The sequence below is a fragment of the Dipteris shenzhenensis genome, chromosome 27, assembly GCF_047967505.1.
Source record: "Dipteris shenzhenensis isolate YYH24624 ecotype China chromosome 27, Dip_SZ_1.0, whole genome shotgun sequence".
Lineage (NCBI taxonomy): Eukaryota > Viridiplantae > Streptophyta > Polypodiopsida > Gleicheniales > Dipteridaceae > Dipteris > Dipteris shenzhenensis.
Genome location: NC_141622.1, coordinates 39,239,334 through 39,263,498, shown reverse-complemented (window position 1 = coordinate 39,263,498; position 24,165 = coordinate 39,239,334). Strand labels below are relative to the sequence as shown.

At 44.3% G+C, this 24,165-nt stretch overlaps 1 protein-coding gene across 2 annotated transcripts in view; it reads left to right on the top strand.

Annotated features, from left to right (window-relative positions):
• LOC147884277 (uncharacterized) overlaps positions 1-24,165 on the top strand; it is a 67,002-nt gene that overhangs the window by 27,211 nt on the left and 15,626 nt on the right. For both annotated transcript variants that reach the window (XM_087398444.1, XM_087398443.1), the window contains exon 3: positions 14,122-14,305. In XM_087398444.1, the coding sequence (XP_087254570.1) occupies positions 14,122-14,305 (184 nt within the window). The remainder of the gene's footprint in view (positions 1-14,121; positions 14,306-24,165) is intronic.

Below are 24,165 nucleotides of genomic sequence, written 5' to 3'. Positions count from 1 at the left end.
GTTGCAACAAAATATGATACCTGTCCCCATTTTATCAGTTTCTTTTAGTGTCATAGACCCTTTGGTCTTCCAAAGACTTTTATTTAACTTTCTTTCTTTCATGCTGCAGTTCTGGCAGTTGGCGCTACTGCCATCTGAGTATAAGCACCTAGCTGACTGTTGCCATCTTTTGGGTCACAATCATATCCCTCCCCACCCCCCCTGCCCCCCCCTCCTCTACATTGCCTGGTGCTGTCATGTAGGCATCGGACCTAGCTACAACCTGGGCTAGCATAAATTGCCACCTCAGTTGGCCAGGAGCTACACATCAGCGATATGCGTTGCAACATCAACCACTAGTGGCTACCATGCCAGCGACTGTCCCCTCGTCAGCTTTTTAAAGTGCAATCCCTCGAACAGCTCTGATCATCGACTACAATAGCGGTGTTAGGTGAAAATTTAATTGAAGGCCATCTAGGGTGTTTGATGGTTTTTAGTGACACTAGTGCAGGAGGCTGTCCTAGGGTGTTTTGTAAGTCCACCATTGCTACGGAGTCTAGAGGGAGGTGGGGTGTCCGGAGAGCTTCTCAAAATGTGACCCATTTCACATCAATCGGGCTATGGGAGCTCGAGTTACAAAATTAATTGTGTTTGTGCAGGGTTGCATTCTCATGGACGGGGGGGGGGGGGGGGGGTAGAGTGGTTGAGTTGAAGAAAATTAAGATTTGGTGCAAATAAGATAGAGGGAACTATCTAGAGGGTGGAGAGATTTTGAGAATTTCTCTAGAGAGAGAGCAGGAAGAGGATGACGTCATACATTGTACAGGTGTGAATACTCTGTGTACTGTTTTTCTTGGAATGGATGTGCAGTTTTTGTTGGAGTTTTGGTTTTGGCCTTCTTCCTCCTTCACCCTTGCTTGCATCGCACATTTAAAAATGTTTTTCTTGGAATGGAAGGGCAGCTTTTTTTGGCACCACACTACCTCAAGGCATACAAAGCATCAACTGCCAGGCAAAAGCCCTATGATCTGCTCACCCGTAAACTCAGATTCAAAACCAAAAGAGGGAATCGACACACACGCTGGCAGGCAAGCGATGGGTAGAAATGGGTGACCTGGTCAATATTGATGGGCTATGTTTTAAATAACACCTTGGATGGATGATAGAGATCGACAAAGAAGCATTTATTTAGGAAGCTTGGAAGAAAGCAATGTATGCTTGATGCCAGGCACAAGTGGTCGCTCGAAGCTAGCAAATGATAGAAGATGATTGCGGCTTAATTGTGGTAAGAATTGGCAACGTGATAATGGACTGAAAGAAGGCGATGTGAGAGCCTGAATAAGGGATTTGGAGAAGCGGCATGTTGGGCGAGATTGGAGACAAGGAATGAAGCTGACAGAGTTGACTAAAAAATTGATGGAAATGGTGTGCAAACGAAATATGGCCCATTTCTATGTAATTGCAAGAAATTTGGTTGATTTTTGTTTTTTGCAAATAAAGGTTGATTTTTTGCCTAGAATTTCCCACGGGGGAAGTTTCATGGAGAATATAGTCCCATGGGAGTTTGGTGGGAGATCATATTTTAGATGTGTTGATGGGAGTTTTATGGGGGAAATTGCAAGTGGGAAATTTTTGGGATATAAACAGGAAAACTGCCTCTAAATAGAGGTATTTTTTGAGCAATTTGAGAAGAGATGGAGCCTAAGAAGCAAGAGGTTTTATGTGAGCTTGAGAATATGTTGGTTGGAAGAGTTCAGCAACGAAGACAAGAATCAGTTTGAGATCTCATGTGGCACTTCGAGCTAGCCTGGTTTTTGTAGTTTGCAATGACACGCCATCACATTACGTTATGCTCTATAGAGAAACAAAAAGTGCTCATGTTCGTGGGTGCATTGCGAAGTGCTTTAAAAAGAGTGGTGAGCAGGGGATCAGTGAAGGCATTCAAAGATGCAATGAGGCTTGCAAAGCAGAAGCGTTGGATGCCTCATTGATGAAGGAGCTGGAAACTCAGGTTGCCAACCTTAAAGTAGAACATGAGGTGCTGAAGACACGCACTCAACTTGAAGACAGAGAAGTTCAGCCACCTTTTAATGATGAGCTGAACATACTCAAAGAACAGATGAAGACTCTAGAGGCACAAGAGGAAAATAAGTCATGCAAAGTATTACAAGATCTTCAAACAGAACAAAAAGGAAGGCAAAAAGGTTGGAATGGAAAGAGGTAGTGGGGCACACCAGACCCCAAGGAGTTCATCTCTGATGCCTCAGAGGAGAAGAAGAGTAGTGGTAAAGGCTTAAATGTCCTTTTTAGAGGCCTATCAACAGGTGATACTCCAATGGCGGGTGCCAAAGCACTGATCACTAAGATGGATGTCAATCTTACTTTTGAAGCAGCGTGGAGAGTTGGCAAGGCTGATGCTCCGACAAGGCCCATGGTATTGAGAGTCTGGACAGCAGCAAATAGGCCCATATTCATGAGAAAGGAACCAAGACATATTTGGATGATGACCTCATGCTTTTGAAGCAAGAGCATCGGAGAGAGGGGATGGTGTGAGTGACGGAAGCGAGGCAGTAGGAAAAATGGGCTGCATACAGAGATGGCAAAGTAACTATAGACATAAAGGAGAGAGGGGTACAGATAGCGCATGATGGCATTGGCGGGCTTCTGAGATAGGGTCACAGAACAATTGGGTATGACTGTGTGGAATTGCAATGGCACCCTTTGGATTAACCCTAGGGGGTTCTCCGAGACTTACACTGGCTGAGATGTGGTCTTCTACACCGAGGCACACGAGAGTTGATAGAGAGGACTTCCCACAGTGATAGAATGCACCTGAAGTTGGCTTTCGGGAAGGAGATGATGAGAGATAGTGGGATATGAGGTTCTGGGGGTGTAGTTGTCCGTTTCATTTTTATCATGTGGACGGAGGAGCATGAATGACACATGTGGATTCTAAGTACAGTGACTCGAGCATAGTCACTAGAAACGTTTCAAAACGAAGCCAAAAATGTCTTAAAAATGTCCCACATATATATGGCATGTTCAAATGATGCTAAACATGTATAATTTCTAGTAATACTACCCTTGGCCCCGTTTCTTTGGGATAGAAACGTTTTGAAACGTTTCTTTCCCAAAGAAACGCGTTTTGTTGTGACTATGGACTCGAGGCACGCTTCATTTTCATTGGTGTGTGCTACTTTCCCTCGGATACATCATCCAATGCACATGAGGTCACCACAGAGGGTCATAGTCCATATGAGATGATACATGATGATATCATGGAGTTCTCCAAGCAGGGAGGCATCCTCCTCTAGGTGACTTGGATCGGGATCCTGGCAGAGTGTTGGAGGTCAATATCTCCTAATGCGCATGGTAGAGAGTGTTGGGATAAGTATGATCAAGGGCTTGCTCTATGGTGCATGTGTGCATCTAGGGGAGTCACGTGTGTTTGTGTGTGTTGTAAAGGCACATCAAGTGCTATGATGTGTCTAGTGTGTGACCTAAATGATGATGTAAGACAAAGGCAATCCCACTGATGTAGGGATTGATTCCCACTGATGTAGGGGCTGATTGCCACTATGTAGGGAAGGTATTACCTTCTCCCCCTTTCTATAAGAGAGAGTCCTCTCTCTCACAATCACAATAGAGAACAACATATTACTTTCATTGTGCTCTCACACCTCTTGCAAGATGCATCTATTCTATCCTACGGGATTCTACACTTGGTATCAGAGCTTTAGGTTCTAGATCTAGCCTAGTCTAGCATTAGATGCTATCTCTAGCATAAAACTACTAGTTTCTTAAAACTTCTTCATCTTCTCCATTTTCCTCCTTCTTCCCCAAATCTTGGAGAGCTCTGTTCTCTGCATTCAAGTGACCATTGCCCAAACCCTTTGAGCTGCAGACTCCTCACATATGGGTGAACTTCCAGCTGCAAGCATTCAGAGAAATTTCGACTGTACGCGCAACGCCAACACTCACACTCCTTGACAAACTTTCGCGCAATGCCGCCTCTGTGCTTATCCTTTTGCAAATTCCTCTAAGCCCGAGCTGCATGACATTGAAGGGAAGCTGCTGTTGAAATCTGAGCTCATTTGGTCAAGAGATGGAGGCGCAACAGACGAAAAACCAGTCAGTTTTCTCAAGTATCTACAGGGCGACCTGGTGCAACATTTTGCCCCTCCTTGCTGGTAGCCCTTCTCTGGTATAAGGCCCTTCTTCCTGCATAAAAATCCCCTTGAATAGAGCTATGAGCTGTGAGAATTGCACCCTCCAAGTTCTGGTCTTTGTTTTGGACAGTTTTGACAATGTTGTGAGTTTGATGCTACATTAGATGCTACTTTAGCATTTCTGATGTTTTAAAGTGTTGAATAGCATCAGTACAACTGTGGCTACAGCTTTCCTTTAAGTTGCTATACTTGGATTTGCTTGGAATACTTTCATTTAGCCACCTCTATGAAGCATGCAAGTGAAAGCATCATTTCCATTATCTTTTGTAGTATGGAATTTGGTTGCAAGCCTTTGCTACACTAAATGCTTGTACTTTGAAGGAATACTTTTTATTGCTCATATTTTCACTTGTAAGGCACTAGACACTGCCCTCGGGTAAGACCTTGCCATGGAAGCTAAGACCTTTTCTGATAAGTTTAATGGAACTAGTTTCCATATTTGGTAAACAAAAGCTGAGTTTATGCTTATGAAAAAGAAGATATGGAATGTTGTGAATGGAAAGAAGTCTACAAAAGAAAAAGCTAATTGGTTGATCAAAGACAAGAAGGCTGTTGCTATCCTAGCTTTGGGATTAAGTGGCTCATACTTTCACCACATTGATGAAGGGAAGTTTGTTCCTTTGCCTACAATTGGAAAAGGGAATGCGTTATTCCATGAAGAACAACAAAGAGAATCAAGCATTTCTTATGAAGAAGGACTACTTCAACAACAAAGCAAATCTGGATGAAGGAAGTACTCCATCAGCAAATGAAGAAAATGAAGACTATGCTTTTTAGGCACTTTGTCTTTCTTTAATCATCACTTGGTCAAATTTTGAGGTTCTCTGCCTGGAGTAGTACCTCAAAAAGAATATGTTATGTAAATCACCTCTGGTCACCATATGATGTAGACCATGTGATATGTGTTTTGTCTATTCCATTTCTGTGAACCTCACACCCTTGGGAACCCTTGCTAGCATGAGATCCTAGCCATAGATTTATCCTTGACCACCATGAGATGGCATCAGAAACTATGAGACTAGATGTATCCTTGACACTGCAAAAGGCAACCCCTTGAGGGGGGGTATGTTGGATAAGTATGATCAAGGGCTTGCTCTATGGTGCATGTGTGCATCTAGGGGAGTCACATGTGTGTTTGTGTGTGTTTTAAAGGCACATCAAGTGCTATGATGTGTCTAGTGTGTGACCTAAGTGATGATGTAAGACAAAGGCAATCCCACTAATGTAAGGATTGATTCCCACTGATGTAGGGGCTGATTGCCCTGATTGCCACTATGTAGGGAAGGTATTACCTTCACCCCCTTTCTATAAGAGAGAGTCCTCTCTCTTACAATCACAATAGAGAACAACATATTACTTTCATTGTGCTCTCACACCTCTTGCAAGATGCATCTATTCTATTTTATGGGATTCTACAGAGAGAGAGGGCCTTGCTTGTGGGTGTGCCCCACCCCGTGTGTGCCCGCCCCCCATGAGAGTAGAGTAGGCTAGGGCTGAGAGTAGACATGTCCACTGTGGAGGCCCCACCTGAGGGTCCATTTGGGCCCATTGGTTGCCATATATCAGCCGTTTCTCTGGCGCATTTCGCTGGGCAGTGTTGGGGGCCTACGTGGCTCATTGTCACAAGAAACATTTCTAGAAACATTCTGAGAAACGCGTTTCTAGAAACGTTTCCAGGTTTTGACAAGTGTTTCGCCTAGAAACGTGGTAGAAAATGCATTTTTTCATAAATTATATATATTATACAATATTTACCTCCAGATTCTCTCTCTCTTGCTCTCAAAAGAGCTCTCAAATACATTGTTACATCTCAAAGAGCGATGGAGAGGCTGAAGAGAGTCCGAGCGACTATACCAGCTATGGTAGAGGGAATAGGAAGGGCAAATAGAGGGTTTAGCAAGGGAGGGTAGAGTAGAGAGTGTAGGAGTGATTTGCAAGCAAGACATGGAGCAAAAGCAACAAATCGATGACCAAAATGATGCAAGCAGAAAAACAGCATTGGAAATCACGCGTACGACTATTTTATACCAGGGCGTTTCTCCCAAGACATTGCGTTTTGGGCGTTTCGCCGAAACGTTTCGGGGCCCCGAAACGCGTTTTTTGGTTACACTGGCGTGGCTGCCCTTGGAGCCACAGAGCTGCCCCTATGGAGGCCTTCTGTAGGCTGAGGTGGGCTGACCTTCTGGTTGGCCAACTTGCCCTGTTGGTTGGCCTGGTGGGAGGGGTTCATGTTGGAATATGGATGGTGAGTCCCCATATGAGGAGAGCATTGGGGGGGCGGACCAGAGAGAGAAGATAAGCATGGGGCTGCCACATGGGCTGCCATGTGGGCAGCACAAGACAAGTAGGTACCTGGCTTGCAAGAGCAAGTTGGATCACTGGATAAAGCCTAGGCTGTCTTCCAGGGTAGTAAGGCGCTGAGATATGGACAAAGAAACTACACAAGCTCGAGGTGGAGCACGCGGGCTCAGAGATCTAGAGGTGGTAGGCATATAGCAAGAGAACCTTTTGGTATTGTATCTTTTCCAGTTTGTGGACGGATGGAAATATAAAGTGTTGCTTCTATATTTGTCTCTGAGCATAGTCTATTTGCTAGTCCACACATACACATGAATGTTGTGAAGTATACACATGATTATGAAGTCTAACATGGTATCAGAGCCCTGATGAAAGTTCTCGGAAAGTGGAGCTTGAAGGCATATATATGTGTGTGTGTTAGTCTTTATGGGACTGATTTTCATAACGATACATGCAACCAGTGCATGGCATACACAAGGTCTGGGAGCTCTGGCTTGGCTAGAGCAACAGTGCTTCTAGGCACACTTCTAGGACTCCGCAATGAAGGGATGATTGTTTGATACACTAGTGAGACAGGCAATGGTGTATGCAGCACCTTTCTGGCGAGGTGATCTCCCAATCACTGACTGGTGGAGATTTTAGAGGCTACAGGTGATTATGGGGTCCAGGATGATTCAAAGTAAACCCTCAATCCCCCATTAGATTGTATAGCCAGAGTTCGCCATGACACCACTCTAGATTTTAGAGGTGTATGCAGCACCCTTTTGGCGAGGTGATCTCCCAATCACTGACTGGTGGAGATTTTAGAGGCTACAGGTGATTATGGGGTCCAGGATGATTCAAAGTAAACCCTCAATCTCCCATTAGATTGTATAGCCAGAGTTCGCCATGACACCACTCTAGATTGATGCCATCTCTTATACGAGGACATACTTTCACAGGGTTTGGACGTTGCCTAGCTAGAGACTATCGAGACTAGCAGAGTCATTAGACGACTAGCAGAGACATGGCGTGGTATGCACATATATCTACATGGTTTGCTAGTCAGGGTATTCACATGGACCATTTTCCCCCTTCTAGTACAGCGCTATCCCCTCTGATCCCACGAGATAAGATCAACCGTATCAAGTTGTATACGCCATGGAGCTAGGATGGAGACCAAGAGTTTTCCACCAAGATCCAGCTATATCGCAATCGTTTTTTGAGAGTATCGGAGGATGGGATGATTATCGGGCCCCAATACCTTGGAGGACTGACGAGTCTCACATACATTGAGGATTGCCATTGGACAAATGCAGGTCTCGTCACATTAGCTGAGGATCAAGGCAAGGAGAGTTGGAGACACACCTAGAGAGCAGTGGATTTGGAGACTGCACATTGGTAGAGGTGAATTTCCTATGCACTTGCCCAGTTCATTATGAGATCCGTGAATAATACTGTCATCTCTTTCAAGAGGGATGGTTTTGGGCCATAGAGTCATGTTTGCCTCTATTTGATTGAGATGTGGCAATATAGAGAGACCCTACAGAGACAAATCAGATGGCAGGAGTGTAGGATCGATTGAGAGAGAGAGTGCAGGTAGCAAAGCGTCGCACAAGTCCTAGCCGTCACGTCAAACTTGGATTATGAAAAACAAAGGAGTACAAGGTACAAGTACCCAGACCTAGGATAGTGTCCTAGGTGTCACATAGGACTAAGTGTCCTATGTGGCCTAAAAGGCACTAACACTACAAGTGCCTATATTTATGCCTACAAGGCACATACCATGGCCTATATGGCATCACTAGAACCACCAGGAGATGACCTACAAACCCCCCTCCATGGGATGGGCTGAAGTACTGTGGAAACGTCTCAAAATACCTGGTATTTTTTGGTCATGGTGGCACATGTTCATCCAGAAGGATATAGCCACCTATGAATGTACAAGGGATGTCAGATCATGTAACAAAGGGAACCAAGTAAAGGGAACCAAGTGTAAAGCCTGTCGGAAGACTTCGAACTTGGAACGAGGAAGTGCCTTTGTAAACATATCTGCTATGTTGTCCTCTGTGGGAAGATAGGACAACTCTATGTCGCCTGTTAACAACCGCTCCCGAACATAATGATAGTGAACTTCAATATGCTTGGTACACGCATGAAACATTGGGTTATGTGCAATGGCCAAAGCACTCTGGCTATCAGTGTAGACAATAGTGGAGGATGTCTGGCGAATACCAAGATCTGTAAGTAACTGTCGAAGCCAAACACACTCTACTGTAGCGGTGAAAGCTGTCCTGTACTCAGCCTCACAGCTAGGTGTGGCAACTGTTGGTTGCTTCTTGCTGAGCCAAGAGATACATGAAGGGTGTCGGAACATCCTGCCCAGTCACTATCCGTGTAAGCATGCATGGTAAGTGAACCCTGATCACCATAGAAGAGAGCTAAATCCTGAGTGCCTCTGAGATATCTGAAGACTCTCTTCACTGTGGGCATGTGCATGAATCTGTTGAGCTGAGATACTGCATACTGTAAGTCAGGTCTGGTGTGACAAATAAATAAGGCATCCAACAGCCTGCTGATAAAGAGTGATATCACATGGTGGGCTCCCATCATGAGCTGAGAATTTGAAGCCAGGGTCCACTGGAATAGAGATTGGCTTGCAATCCTCAGACTGAAAACGATAAAGGAGCTGTCTAATATACTTGGACTGAGACATCATGATACCCCCTCAACATGAGCAAACTGAATGCCCAAATAATAATGGAGCTGTCCCATGTCTGACAAGTCAAAAATCTGCTGCAAATCAGCCTTGAAAGCTGCAATTTGCTGAGTATCTGGGCCCGTGATGAGCATAAGCATATCATCCACATATAAAAGCAGCACTAAAAAATCAGATCCACTCCCACGGACATAAAGAGTGGGTTATGTGGGACTATTTTGAAAACCAAGGGATAGTAAGAGTGCATGAATTTTGGCATACCATGCCTTGGGTGCTTGCTTCAATCCATAAAGGGCTTTTCTAAGCCGGCATACCTTATTTAACAACCTCAAAGCTAGGAGGTTGTGTGACATAGACTTCTTCCTACAGATCCCCATGAAGAAAAGCAGTCTTGATGTCAAATTGGTGCACTTGCCAATGATGATGGGCTGCAATGGCAATGACACATCTAATGGTAGTAATCCTGGATGTGGGAGTAAATGTCTCCTCAAAGTCAATGCCTTGTTGTTGGGCATACCCTTTTGCAACAAGACGGGCTTTGTATCGATCTATGCTGCCATCAGATTTTCTTTTTAATTTGTAGACCCACCGGTGAAAAGGAAATCGATGCATCTTACCCAAAAGACAACCCCCACACACATGTTTGGAAACTGTGTGAGTTTGAGATACATCATTTGCCATCTGTTGTGAATGTAGCTTTGCAAGAGCTCTATAATTGAGATGGCCCGTTCTCTCATGCCATAGTTGAGTTTCAGCAAGCTGTGAATCTGAAATAGCAAATGCTTCAATAGAAAGTGCAGCTAAGTGATGATCAAGGTGATAAAGCCCTTTTTGCAAAGTGCCAGTGAGAACTATGGCATTGTCATCACGAAGATCATAAACTAGGCATCTGTAGCCATCAAAAATAACTCTGAAACCTGAAGTGGCAATTGCTGAAATTGAAATCAAGTTGACTTCAATTCCAGGCACAAAAAGAACATTTGTCAGATTGACAGGATGGCTTGAAATGGATGTGAGTTGCACATCTCCAATTCCTTTTACAGCATATGAAGCATTATTAGCACATGTGACAGTCCCCCCTCGAGGTGCATCAGCTAAAGAATGAAACAACTGTCTGCAAGATGTTATGCTTGGAAGTGCCACTATCAAAGTACCAGGACTGAGCATCATTAGCAGTAAAGAATGCATCAGCTTTGGAGGGATCAAATGAGCAATGGACAGCCCATGCCCAATAATCTTGAAGAGCATGTGCATGTGAAGCATCTTCTGGCTCATGGGATTCAATAGCATGAGAGGCATTAACTGTCAATCGTGCTTTCTTTTTCTCCGAAGCAATGCGCTTCCTTCATTCTGAAATGTCATGTCCAGGCTTGCGACAATAGTTGCATCTTTTCTTCTTTGACTTATCTGCTGTATTTTTAGATGCATGGGAGGAATTGCAGCTGCTATGCGCAGATTTTGGCTTGCCCATAGGCTTGGAAGTCTTGCCTCTTCCTGTTGCTGTGAAGCAAATGCATGATCAGGAATAATGGCTTGTCTATTAGCCCTACTTTGCTCTTCCTGCAAAAGCAAAGTAACTAGCTTATCAAAAGAATAGTGATCTGGATTACCCATGGCCACTAATCGAAGGGTTGTAGCAAACCCTTGATATGTATATGGCAGTCCATTCAATGTGGTACTGACAAGCTGTGAATTTGGCACCACCTCATCAATGTTGGCAAGTTGTTCCATGAGGTCCTTGACCTTTGTCAGGTATGCATCCATAGAGTCACCTTCATTCATGCTGACTTCCTGTAATTGCCTTCTCAAATATGCAACACGTGCCTCATTACGAATTTGATAGAGAGAAGCCAATTTATCCCAAGCATCCTTTGCTGTCCTGCAAGAGCGGATGTGTGGAATAATGATTCTCTTGCATGATAAAGCAATACATGAATTTGCATTTGCATCTCTTGCATCCCATCTTGTTTGTTCCTGAGTTGGAAGAGTAGTAGCAAGAGTGCTAGAAGATGAGGCATTAGGAGGAATACCCCCTGTAGAAGGACCAGCAGTAGAGGCAACCACTGTAGCATTGACTGGCCTCAGATCAACCCCAGAAACAATATTCCACAAATGCTTTGCAACAAGAATATGTTTCATGAGATAAGACCACATCGGATAGTTGGTGCCATTCAACTTATCATCTTCACGAAGAACACCAAATAGATCCTGATTGTTCCCAGCCATAGCAAATGTGATACCCTGAAAGAGACTTGAAAACCCAAAAGCCTCAAGGCTATCACTGCAAAAAGCTGGCTGTCCAAAAAATGACAGCAAATATCTGCAAATTTCTGACCCAAATCAAAGGGCAAATGTAGATCTAACCCAAATGTGACTATGGCATGCAATGTTCACTGCAAAAACTGCAAATTTGGCAAAAGCCCCAAATTTATTGAGGGCAAATAGGCCAAAAAGAGGGCAAATACAGAGAAGCCCCAAATTTTGCTGAAATTTTTGCAAATGTGACCCAATGAATGCGAATCTAATTCAATGTCCTGCAAAAGTGACTCAATGTAGTACAATCAAAATAGAAATTGTATACCAAATCCCGAAAAGTAGCCTCAAGTTTTGCAATTGTCAAAAATTAGGACTTGCTGTCCACAAATTGACTACAAAAATGCATCTGTACGGAACTCTCGAAACAAGTACAACTGTACGGAAGCATATATAGTGTACGGATGTACGGAACAGATCCAAAGTACAATGTATGGAGTGTACGGTGTACAGTTGTACGTACAGTTGTACGACGGCACGGTATCCAATGTACGATGTACAGCGATGTAGGTACGGTTTATACGGTTGTACGGTGAAGGAAGTACAGACCAAGTACGACGCAAGTACATATCAGGTATGAGGTACATCATGGGTACAACGTACGTAATTGATACTTTGCAGATACTTGTACGGAACAGGTACTCTGCAGGTATTGTGTATGGCGATGTGAGTACAACGAGTGAGTACGATGGTTGTAAGGTGCAGGTACATAGTACGGAGAAGTACGGAGCGGAGCCGTACGGTTGTACAACGTGGGTACAAGGGACGTCCGTACAGTCGTACAGACTGTACGAAAAAGGAGGCTGGTGCAAATCTGGGTTCTAATACCATTGTAGGATCGATTGAGAGAGAGAGAGAGAGTGCAGGTAGCAAAGCGTCGCACAAGTCTTAGCCGTCATGTCAAACTTGGATTATGAAAAACAAAGGAGTACAAGGTTGAAGTACCTAGACCTAGGACTAAGTGTCCTAGGTGTCACATAGGACTAAGTGTCCTATGTGGCCTAAAAGGCACTAACACTACAAGTGCCTATATTTATGCCTACAAGGCACATACCATGGCCTATAGGGCATCACTAGAACCACCAGGAGATGGCCTACAAGGAGGTGATGGTGCCATAGGAGACAGAGACATGTCATAGATTTCTACGCATTTGAGTCAGCTGAGGACACAGTGGTGTGGAGGAGAGGAGCTAGCTGATATGAGGGTAGAGTGGATCAGCAAGAAGAGACGATGTGCAGCTGTGGAGCCAGAGACACATAGACCACACACGATGCAGAGGATAACCAAAGCACACACGATCGAGGTCTAGCCCATCTCACCTACTAAGCTCAAGTAGGAAAACCCCCTTGCCATAGATGATGACAACTTGAATGTGGTCATTGTCTAGGGTTAGGATCACTTGGACCAATGTCTTCTTGCGGGGTTGAGGCCAACAATGTGTCCACCATTGCTCAAGTTTGAAGAGAGAACAATGTTTTGCACTTGTTGTTTGTCCTCTAGGGAAAGGGAAACCTAGATGGCTGATGTGTCAAGGTTGTTCACCATGGGAGCCCTTTTTTCTAGAGCTAATGGTGGCCTCCAGAATCCAAGACCCTCCGTCAAAACAAAAACCGTCACTTGCTAGCTTGAAGAGGAAATGAGGGGCAAAAGCGAAGGTGGGATGGAAAGGGGAGGAAGGAGGGATGGAAAGGGAGAAAATGAGGGATGGAAAGAGGGAAAAAGGGGGGAGGGTGTCTGAAGCCTGTGGGCACCCCAAAAGAAGCAGCCTGAAGGAGTTTGAAAAAGCGGGTGGAGGACCTAGGGCAGACCACAAAGGACGCAGGTGCCGAGGGGGCTGAAACACCCTTTGCAGGCCGCAGGGGGTTTTGTGTTTGGGGGGGGGGCTGTGTTTGGGCTTTTGTTCACTAACAGCTACCAGGGCTGGAAGAACCCTTAAGAGTGGTGGAAAGGGCTGGGAAAGCAGAGGTGCGGCCCAAAATGGCCCTGTGCTGGTTCAAATACCAGCCTAAGATGGTCTGCTTACTAGCCCAAGGCAGGCAGGGAAGGGCGGGAAGCCTGCGAGTGCAGACAGTGCCAAAAGGGGTGTCGATAATCCAAGAAATGGGCTGTCGACAGGCTTAACAGGCTGATGGGGGAGAGAACAAAAGCAAAAAAGAAGTGGGCAGGAAGGAAGGGCATGGCGGAGGAAAGCAGGCAGGAAGGGGAAGAGGGGAGCAAGCTAGGAGGTGGCAGAGCAGGGAGAAGTGCTGCTCATTTGATGACTTGCTGATGCACAATTAAAGTTGTTGGCAGAAGCTGAGCTCAAACATACACGTTTAATTCTACACAGGTGTATAGTTGCATATTGTTCCCTGTGTGTGTATCAGCTCAAACATACATGTTTAATTCTACACAGGTGTATAGTTGCATATTATTCCGTGTGTGTGTGTGTATGAGCTCAAAATGATTGTGCTTTGATTCATACATATCTACAAAAATATATGCTAAGTTGTAGGTCTATAGATAAAATGCAAATGTATTGATTGCACCTTGATTTTTCTAATCCAAGAAATGGTCTTTAGTTTTCTGAACTAGATTTGAGCCTGTTATTTGCTGGTTTGCAGCCCAGGGTATGAAGATGCCTCGAATAGCAGCGCTTGGATGACTGTAAGAGGTGCTGCAGATGACAGCTATACAATGCATGATCCTTTTCAGCAAGGATCTCTGACTCTTGTGGCTTCCACACCTCCACCTAGGAGCCAAAGAAAGTGGCTTGTGGATGCATCTTGGATTGAAAATGTCCGAAAGGTACTTTTATGGGCTGTGTCCAAGCAATGTTTTTTTTTCCTTTTCAAGCATGAATCTGGGCATGTTCTTGGATTTATCTAGATACGGAGTATGCTGACAGCTATTTAAATGTGATATGAGCTTGGGACTGCTGAACTGAAGACATTCGTGTACAAAATTTCTTGTTTTTCTATAACATGTGTAGGATATTAATTATTTAAGATGAGCAGCTTGGTCCCCAATGTTTTTTTTTTTTTTGGGTGTGTGTGTGTGTTGGGGGGGGGGGGGGCACGGGGGGGGCAGGTGGCATATTTGGCGTTCCTTTTGGGTTTGGACAAAAAGTTGGGCAAAAGAGGAAAAATGTGTATTGACCAGATGCACAGAGGCTGTAGACCATTCCCAAGGCTACTCCTCTCATACTTTGGCCAATATTTGGACAGATACTATACATACTTTGATAGCCACTTGGACGAGCATGCAGCGATCTTCTTGAGCGGCCTTTGCTAGGAGGGCTACTTTCCTTAGGGAATGGAGAGGCTTCCCCTTCTTGGAGTCCTCTACAGGGTTGCGGTGGCATTTTCAACCTCAGCCTTGGATTTTTTCTACCTCCTTTTGAGGAGTTTTTTGACCATCTTGAAGCCTTATTTCATGCACCTCATGGTACACTCCTTAGCACAATGGAGTGGCTGAATGGAAAAATAGGTCACTCATGGAGATGGGGAGATGCATGCTGAAGTCAAAATGGTGGCCACATAAATTTTGATGGAAGCAATAATGTGCTCAAATCACATTTTGAACAATTGTCCCACTAAAGCACTCAAAGTTATGACACGTTATCAAGCTTGATATGACTGAAATTAGATTCAGTTGTGTAGCCTATGCACACTGCCTCAGGAATTTCGAGGCAAGCTTGATGATAAGGCTACAACAATGAAAGCAAGGGCTGCAGGCTTTATAATCCCGTGACCAAGAAATGGTGGCATCTAAAAGTACAGCAGTGCAACAACCAAGGACAGTTCCTTGTTAGTTGCGCTGCCCTCTTGAGGATAGCAAGCTTTCTGTACCTCTTCCAGACCATACAAGGAGTGGCACTAGAGATGCTGAGGATTCCACTGTTGTGAATGATCTTGGGTCAGCATGATACTTGAGATGGATAACCTAATTGGTTCAATGATGCACGTGACAATGGATGTAGGGCATGCAATGGAGCTGTGAAGTTATGCATAATAATTTGCTCTGGGATCAACAAGATCTCAGTGTCCTCTACTTCAGGTGCATTGTCCAGTGTGGGCTCTTGAGGTGGTTCCTCAATGAAGGGTTTTACCAAGCTTACGTGGAAGACATCATGGATCTTCCAATGCTCTGGAAGTCTCAATCGGACTGAGACATCATTTATTACCTGCAACACCTGAAAAGGACCATAATATCGAAAGGATAGCTTGAAGTAGATGCACTTTTTGCCCACTTTGGTTTTTAATCGGGCTTTCTCAAATTTCAATAAGATCCATTGGCCTTCTTGCACTGCAAATGCCCTCCGTCTTTTATTTACAGCTGCTCTTTGTTTCTCCTGTGCCTTTTGAATGGCTGCTTGAACCGTGGCATAAGCAGAGTCATAATCCTTCACGAATTGATGAGCGGCAAAGATTTTCTCTTTTGTTTGCATGAGTGGAGTTGGTAAAGATCTACCATATATAATTTCGAAAGGAGCTTTTCCAGTGGAGGAATGAATTGTGTTGTTATAAGCAAACTCCACAAGAGGAAGGAATTTCTCCCAAAAGGTTTGCTGGTCATGCACATAAAATTTCAGCAAATCCAAGAGTGTACTATTCGTAACTTTAGTTTGGCCATCCGTTTGAGGATGAAAAGCTGAGGAGAAACTTAAAAGAGTTCCAAGGTTCTCAAACAAAGTCTGCCAGAAGTTACTAGTGAACTTTGAGTCTCTATCTGATACTAGAGACTTGGGCATGCCGTGGTGTCTAAAGATGTGTCTAATAAATAAATGGGCAGCTTCAGGTGCCTTGAGATTCTTTCTGCAAGGAATGAAGTGGGCTTGCTTGCTGAATCGATCTACTATTACCCAAATCATGTCATGATTTTGATTGGTCCTGGGAATTCCTGTAATGAAGTCCATGGTGATGTGTTCCCATGGTCTCTCAGGAATGGGTAGGGGCTGAAGTAAACCCTTGGGTTTTCCTCTCGCATACTTAGCTTTTTGACATGCGAGACAAGCTGAAATGTAGGCAGCAGTGTCCTTTTTCATGTTAGGCCAGTAGAAAAATTTATCCATGGCTGAAAAAGTGGCCACAATACCCCTATGACCAGCATAGGGTGGGTTATGGCTTTCCTCCATTGCTTTAGATCTAAGCTGCTTTGTGATACATAGTTTGTTCTCCATGAATAAATAGCCATCCCTGATGTGGTAGGCATGATGGGTGCCTCCATCTTTCAAATGTGCCCATGGCTGAGCAAAATCAGCATCTCCCTCATAGAATTCTTTGAGGGCTGTTAGCTCATCATGATAGGGAATTGAAATATGGTGAAGCCGTGGTCTACGAGAAAGGGCATCAGCCACTACATTCTCTTTTCCAGGAGTATATTGTATCTGAAAATGAAATGATTGCAGAAAGGTAGACCATTTCATATGTCGCTCTCTGATCAGAGGCTCTGATCAGAGGTTGAGTTAGAAAATATGTAAGACTTTCATGATCAGTTTTTACAAGAAAATCTATCCCTAAAAGATAATGTTTCCAAAGTTTGAGAGCATGAATTACAGCTAAGAGTTCTTTTTCATAGATATCATATTGAAGTTCAGCATCTCTTAGCCGTCGGCTTTCAAAGGCCACAGCATGACCATCCTGGGTAAGAGAAATAGTACAGGAGCTGTAGTCAGGGCATGCTTTAGAGCATTAAAAGAGTCCTTTTCTTTTTGGGTCCATCTGAACTAAAGATTTTTCTTAGTGAGATCATGTAGAGGAGCTGCAAGTTCAGCAAAATGCCAAACAAACCTTCGGTAATATGAGCATAGGCCTAGAAAAGACCTTACCTCATGGGCATTCTTCAAGTCAGGCCACTCTACAATTGTCTGTATCTTGGCTGGGTCCATATGGACACCTTCTCGTGAGATAATGTGACCAAGATAGTGAATCTCAGGAAGAAAGAACTCACTTTTCTTCTCATTGATGTGAAGAGCATTTTCAGCTAAGATTTGAAATACAATCTTTAGATGCTTCTTATGCTCTTTCTCATTCTTGCTAAAAATGAGGATGTCATCAAAGAAGACGGCAGTGGACTGTCTATAGTTCCTGAACAACCGTTCCATCGGCCGATTGAACATGGCTGGGGGATTGATAAGGCCAAATGGCATTACCATATATTCATACAGCCCAAATGTGGTTCGGAAGGTTGTTTTATGAATGTCCTCAGGTACAACTCGTACCTGATGGTAGCCACTCTTAAGATCTATGCGGCTGAAAATTTCAAATCCTCCTAAACGATCAAAGATATCGTCTATACGAGGAATCGGGAAAGGATTTTTAACCCTCCGTTTGTTTAAGGCTCTATAGTCTATGCACATCTTGAAGGTTTTATCCTTCTTTTGGACTAGTAAGATAGGAGAATAAAAAGGAGAACTACTGGGTTGGATCAATCTCTTGTCCAAGAGGGACTTGCTTGAAGACTTCATCTTGTTGAGATTGACTAACTCTATATGGGGGTCTATTTGGAGGTGAAGACCTTGGACCTATGTTAATTTTGTGATCCTCTGGTCTCTCAAGAGGGAGGTGACTAGGAAGTTCCCGAGAGAAGCAACTAGAGAATTCCTGAAGGAAATCTAATCTTTCTTTTGTGAGAGGATCTAACTTTTCTTCACTTGGTTGCTTATCACGTACAAACACTAGAAAAGAACATACTCCTTTCTTAAGCAAATTGGGAGATCGTGCATGAGTTACCATAGGAATGGCGTTTCCTGAAACTCCCGCTGTAATGCTCACATCTCTACCCTTATGTTGGAGGGTTAGAATATTCTTCACATAATCGATTCAGGGGTTGACTTGCTTATGCCAGGGCATGCCGAGAATTACATCTGATCCTTGAAGTGGTGCCACCATGAAGGGTAGATGATCCAAGTACCCCTGGATGTGTACCCGAAGCTTGCCGATGATGGGGTACACCTTCTCTTCTTGGTTCTTGAAGGCTGCGGTTGCCTCCAAGGCTTCTCCTTTATCCTCTAGGGCTATCCCCAAGTTCTGTGCCATCTCATGAGAAATAAAGTTGTGAGTAGCTCCACTATCGAACAAAAACAAAGCGGATTGATCCTTTACCTGACCCCATATTTTCAACAAACTATGGGTGTCGTTTACAGCTCCCTTTTATGGAGGTGCTTCCACCTTGTTAACTACCAAAACTGGCTTTTTGGGGGCTGCTTCTTTGTTGCTGCTGTTTTTGGCAGCTTGAGGGCATTCGTAGAAGTTGTGGCCTCGCTCGCCACACTTGAAACACCGCCCTTCGGAGTAATACTTTTGCTTATGTTGTGGAGACAATGAGCTGAAAGTGCGGGCTGCTTTCTTCGAAGGAGGATGGCTGGCTGACTTTTGCTCTTTTGGTGCGGCCTTTGCTGTCTCCTTACCCTTTTGTTCCTTGGAAGAGGTTCCCTGGGACTTCCGCTTGTTGTTATTGCCGTTCCGCTTGTTGGAGAAAGACTGTTTCTTCTCCACCTTCAAGGCGATGTTGATGGTGTCTTCGAGAGAAGTAGGAGTGGCAATGTCCACCTCATGCTGAACGACATACCGTAGGCCAGCAAAGAACTTTCTTTGCTGCTCTTTTTTATCCTTCCTACTGAATGCTTGAACTTTTAACAAAGTATCCCAAAAACGATCAACATACTCACTGACTTTCTCTTCTTGGCGTTGGCGGAGGATGTCCCACTGCACCATTGTATCTCTCTTAAACTCTGTAGGCAGGAAGTGCCTCATCAAGTTCTTCTTGAAGCGCTTCCAGGTGTGGGCTTGCTGTCCAGTGTTAACCATAGCTGCCCACTAGCAAGACCTCGGGCTTGTCCTCTCCCTTGTACTTGGTAAACTTGAAGAGCTTATCTCCAAGAGGTACCTTATGCTTTGCATACCTTCGTCTCCGTGGACGTCTCGAAGGAGATGGACTCCGATGATGCCGTCTACCTTGAGGAGGGAAGAAGAGGATGATCTTCCCTCCTTGTTGGAGTTGGTGTTGTCCGCACGGCCTCTTCCTTGGGATTGGGGCCCTATGTCATGAGTTTCTGCTTGGTTGCTTTCCAGCACTTCAACCTGTTGAGCGATGTTTGACACGAGAGCACTCAACTCATGCAGGTTAGGAGGAGGGTCAGGTCCATTGGCTGCCATGATGACAAGATGACTCAATGAAGGAGAGACTCAACAAGAGAAAGCAGAGAGTACAGGACCACTGCCTAAGCTCTGATATCAATGTAAACTACTCAGTGCTTTCTATCAATTCAGACAACGGATTTTTGCAGAGACGTTTGAATGAAATGATTGCGAGTTGCCAAACACATATACTTGAACCTAAGAGATTGCAATTAAGTCGGAATTAAGACTTATACAGCTTAAACACAAAGTGACATAATTGGAAATTGCAATATGATTGAGGGCCGAAGACGAGGGCCCCCCTTTATCCAGGCTCACTTTATTCTTGAAAATGGAGATACAAGACCAAGGTGCAATGCACCTTCCAAACTGATGAACTCGGTGAAAGCCTAGGACCTAGACACAAGACTTAAGAGCATATGTACAAGGTAGACAACAAAAAGGAGGACTCCAAGCTCAGGTTTCAACTCTTGGCTTGCCCAATCCACAAGGAAGAAGCTTGCAACAATCATCACTTACATCCAACATTAGAGGCAAGCACTAGTTTCTAGAAAGATAGTAGAAACAACATGAAATAGTGCTGTAAATGAGATAAACTTGACAATACAGACTCCCTTCGTGACTTGACCCTTTTGTAGATAAAGTCCTTGAAGCTACCTTGAGTGAGGAGAGTGTGGAAATGGGGCTGGAATGAGAACAGCTTAGAAAAACAGCCTATAGGCTAGAGAGAGAAAGCTTTTATGGAGTGATAGCTGTAGAGAGAGAGTGCCAATGCTGATCCCAAGGGAGGGGATGTAAGAGAGGAGCTGCTGCTGTTATAGAGGTGTAGAGAAAGGCAGATTTCTGCAAGGGGAAGGGGCTAGAACAATAGAGAGAGAGAGATTTTGCAGTAGAGAGGGAAAGACTGCAGCAGGAGAGAGAAATGTTAGAATTATAGATATAATTCAGCAGTGACGAATGTAATTTCATAAGCTAGTTAGGGGCACTTTTCCGTCTTTAAGAGGTTTTTTCCCCCAACCGCAGTTAGTTCACTAACTATGGTTAGTGACTACTAACCATAGGTTTTGTCACTAGGACAAAACCTTATCTCTCACTCTTTGAGTTGTACTCTTACACACTCTTCTATTGCAACTCAGCTCTCAAGCTTTCAGCTCTCTAGCTCTCACTCTCTTGCTCTCTCTCTCTCTCTCTCTCTCCAATCTCTCACATTTGGTATCAGAGCAATTGATCCTGCTCCCTGCTTCTTCCTGGTTCAGCTCCAGCCTATAGCCCACGCTCCTGCTGCTACCTTCCGTACCTTCAGTACCATGCCGTACCTGCTATCTGTCGTAATGTACCTGTCGTACTGCTCCTACTGCCTACGTACCTTCAATACCTGCATGGTCATCGGACAGCTCGTCGTCCATACAAGTGAAGCGATGTACAGTCTGCATTTAATAATTTCGTACAGCAAATCTTCAGCCGTACAGTCCGTTGCCAGACTGTACGGTTCGTCGTACAGTTCTGTACGGCTCGCTGTCACCATTCGCACCTGCGCATACCTGCTTCCGTACTTGCCGTACGGTTCGCTGTCACCATCCGTACATGCACGTACAAGCCGTACAACAGGTCATTGTCCCTGCTTCCGTACAGCCCGCGTCATCACCGTACGGTTCTGTGTAACTATCCGTACAATCAGTACTCTGTCGTACGTCCGCACGTGTGGCAGATCTATACCTGCTTTTCTGTACTCAGTCGTACATTCGTACTTGGTCGACTGTACTCACTGTACCAGCAGACACTTGCAGTTCTTTGCTGTCATTTGGGTATTTTCAGGTTCACAGTTACTTGTGAAGCAAACATTGCAGACAGATCTGCAGATTTGGTCTGAAATTTGGGGCTTTTGATTAGAAATTGCAAATTTGGGGCTTTTAGTGAATTTGCCCCTTCCTGATTGCAATTTCAAGCTCGAAATTTGGGGCTTTCAGTTTTGCAGTACAATTTCTTGAAGAAATTTGGGGATTTTTTTATTACACTGCAGTTTTGCAGTAAAATTTGGGGCTTTTGAAGACAGAGGGCAATTCTTGCAACATTTGGGGCTTTTGATCAATTTGCCCCTTTCTGGTTGCAATTTCGGGCCTATTTTGGGGCTTTTGTGTTGGGAGAGCAATTTCTGGAGATTTCAGTTCATACTGCCTTTCTTGAAGTGTTTTGCAGCACTTTTGGCAGATTCTGGAGAGTTTTTGATGCTTGGACAGATTTCTGACAGTGCAAGTACAGAAATCTGAGTTGCATTTACAGCCAGTGCTTGGCTGTGTTCTTTGGGAGTTGTGCATTTCATTCCCAGTAAGGGAATTAAGTTTTGTATCTGCTTAAATCTCTCTCTGAGATATGGTCCAGCAAAATGAGAATGACTTCCAGTTCGGTGGTCTTTCACAGGAAGACAAGTTGGATGGTACCAACTACTCCCTCTGGAGTTTTATGGTACGCAATATTCTGATTTCTCGCAATTTATGGGATTATGTGAATGGGGGTGAGATACGACCAATAGGTATGGCACCTAATACCCCTCCTCAGCAAGAGGTGGAAGAGGTCGTGCACAGGGTGCAGCTGCAGGAACGAGTTGTTGGTGCAGCTATAGCCACTACTCCAGAGCAGAAGAGATGGGATTCACGGGATGCCTTAGCTTTGTCATGCATGTCTCTTTCAGTGAAAAGATTTATCATTCCGCATATCCGGTCGTGTAAGACCTCGAAGGCAGCGTGGGATATTTTAGAAAGCATGTATGCAGCCCGGAATGATGCAAGGGTATCTTTCTTGAAAAGAGAGTTAAGTAATACACATATGGAAGAGGGTGACTCCATGTCAGTCCACCTCACAAAGCTACAGGATCTCAGAGAGCAATTATTAAACATAGATGAGATTATTCCTGATTTAGAGATGATTACTACCACTCTGAATTCTCTTCCTGAGTCTTATCTCAGCTTTCATACCTCGCTGAACTTATCATTGAGGGGGGGTGCAAATCCTCTCACTTTTCATGAGTTGATAGGACTTCTGCTTCAGGAAGAGCAGACCAGGAAAAACTTGGCTTCACGTGCAGGTGAACAAGCTATGCTCTCAAAGTTTAAATCAAAAACAAAGGGACAGGCAAAGACATCAGTAAATCAGCCTTCCAATGGGTCAGGACAGCCTTCACAAAAGGCTAAAAATGATGCAAGTAAGCCCAAGAAGAAGGGTTTTTGTCACTACTGTAAAAAGCCAGGTCATCACATTGCAGAATGTAGGAAAAGGCTTGCAAACGAGAAGAAAAACAGCTCCGGTATGGCTTTTTCAGATTCAGCTCCTCATGCATCTGACAGTGGGGATGCTGCAGCCAACTTTGTTGGACAGGATTATGCCTTTTTATCTTGCATTTCAGATTCTAGGCTGGCTGCTCCAGATGCTCAGGATAGTACAGCCACTGGTAATGATGATACATATGCATTTTTGACTTGCAGTTATGACTCTTCTACGGATGCATCTGCTTTCAGTGTCAATGAAACGCTGAACACTTGGTATTTTGACAGCGGTGCATCCAAGCATATCACTTCTAGGAAGTGTCTTTTTACTTCCTTGCATCCACCTCCCGTTGGTAAGAAAGTCACTTGTGCCAATAACTCATCATATTCAGTACGTGGCACATGAGATGTTGAGCTTACTGCCATTGATGGCTCAATTTTCAGACTTTCAGATGTCTTATATGTGCCTGGTATCACCAAAAATCTTCTTTCAGTGTCCACTCTTAACAGAGCTGGATTTCAGGTCATCTTTGAGGATGACAAATGTGCTGTCCGAGACAGGGAAGATGATTATGCCTTAAGATTATCTGGTACTCTGCTGCGTGGGCTTTAGCTTGATCTTTTTGAGAAAAGAGCAGCCCATGCTGTTGCAGTTTCTACCCCTACTGCTGCCATGCAAAATGCAGAATTATGGCATGCCCGATATGGCCACATGCATTACAACAGCGTGATGACACTTCAGAAGCATTCTATGGTCGATGCATTGCCACCTCTTGAGATACCTCCTCCACATGCCTGTGAAGGGTGCATTTTAGGCAAGATGCATAGATTCCCCTTCAAAAAGGATGGTTCAGTTAAACCTGTCCGCAAATTACAGCTTATACACAGTGATGTTTGTGGTCCCATGAGGGCTCCATCATTGGGTGGTCATCTCTACTTTGTTACCTTTATTGATGATTACTCCAATTTCACTTGGGTCTTTGGGCTGAAGCGCAAATCAGAAGTGTTCATGGTGTTTAAGCACTTTTCAGCCTGAAAATGAAACCGGACTCAAGAAACAAACATTGCGCATAGATAGAGGTGGGGAATACTTGTCTGCAGATTTTGATGCGTTTCTGAAAGGCAAGGGTATTGTGCATCAGCTCATAGTGAGGCTGACCCCTCAGCAAAATGGCAAAGCTGAGAGGAAAAATAGAACTCTCATAGAGATGGACAGATGTATGCTGAAAAGCAAACACATGCCTCACAAATTCTGGCTTGAGGGTCT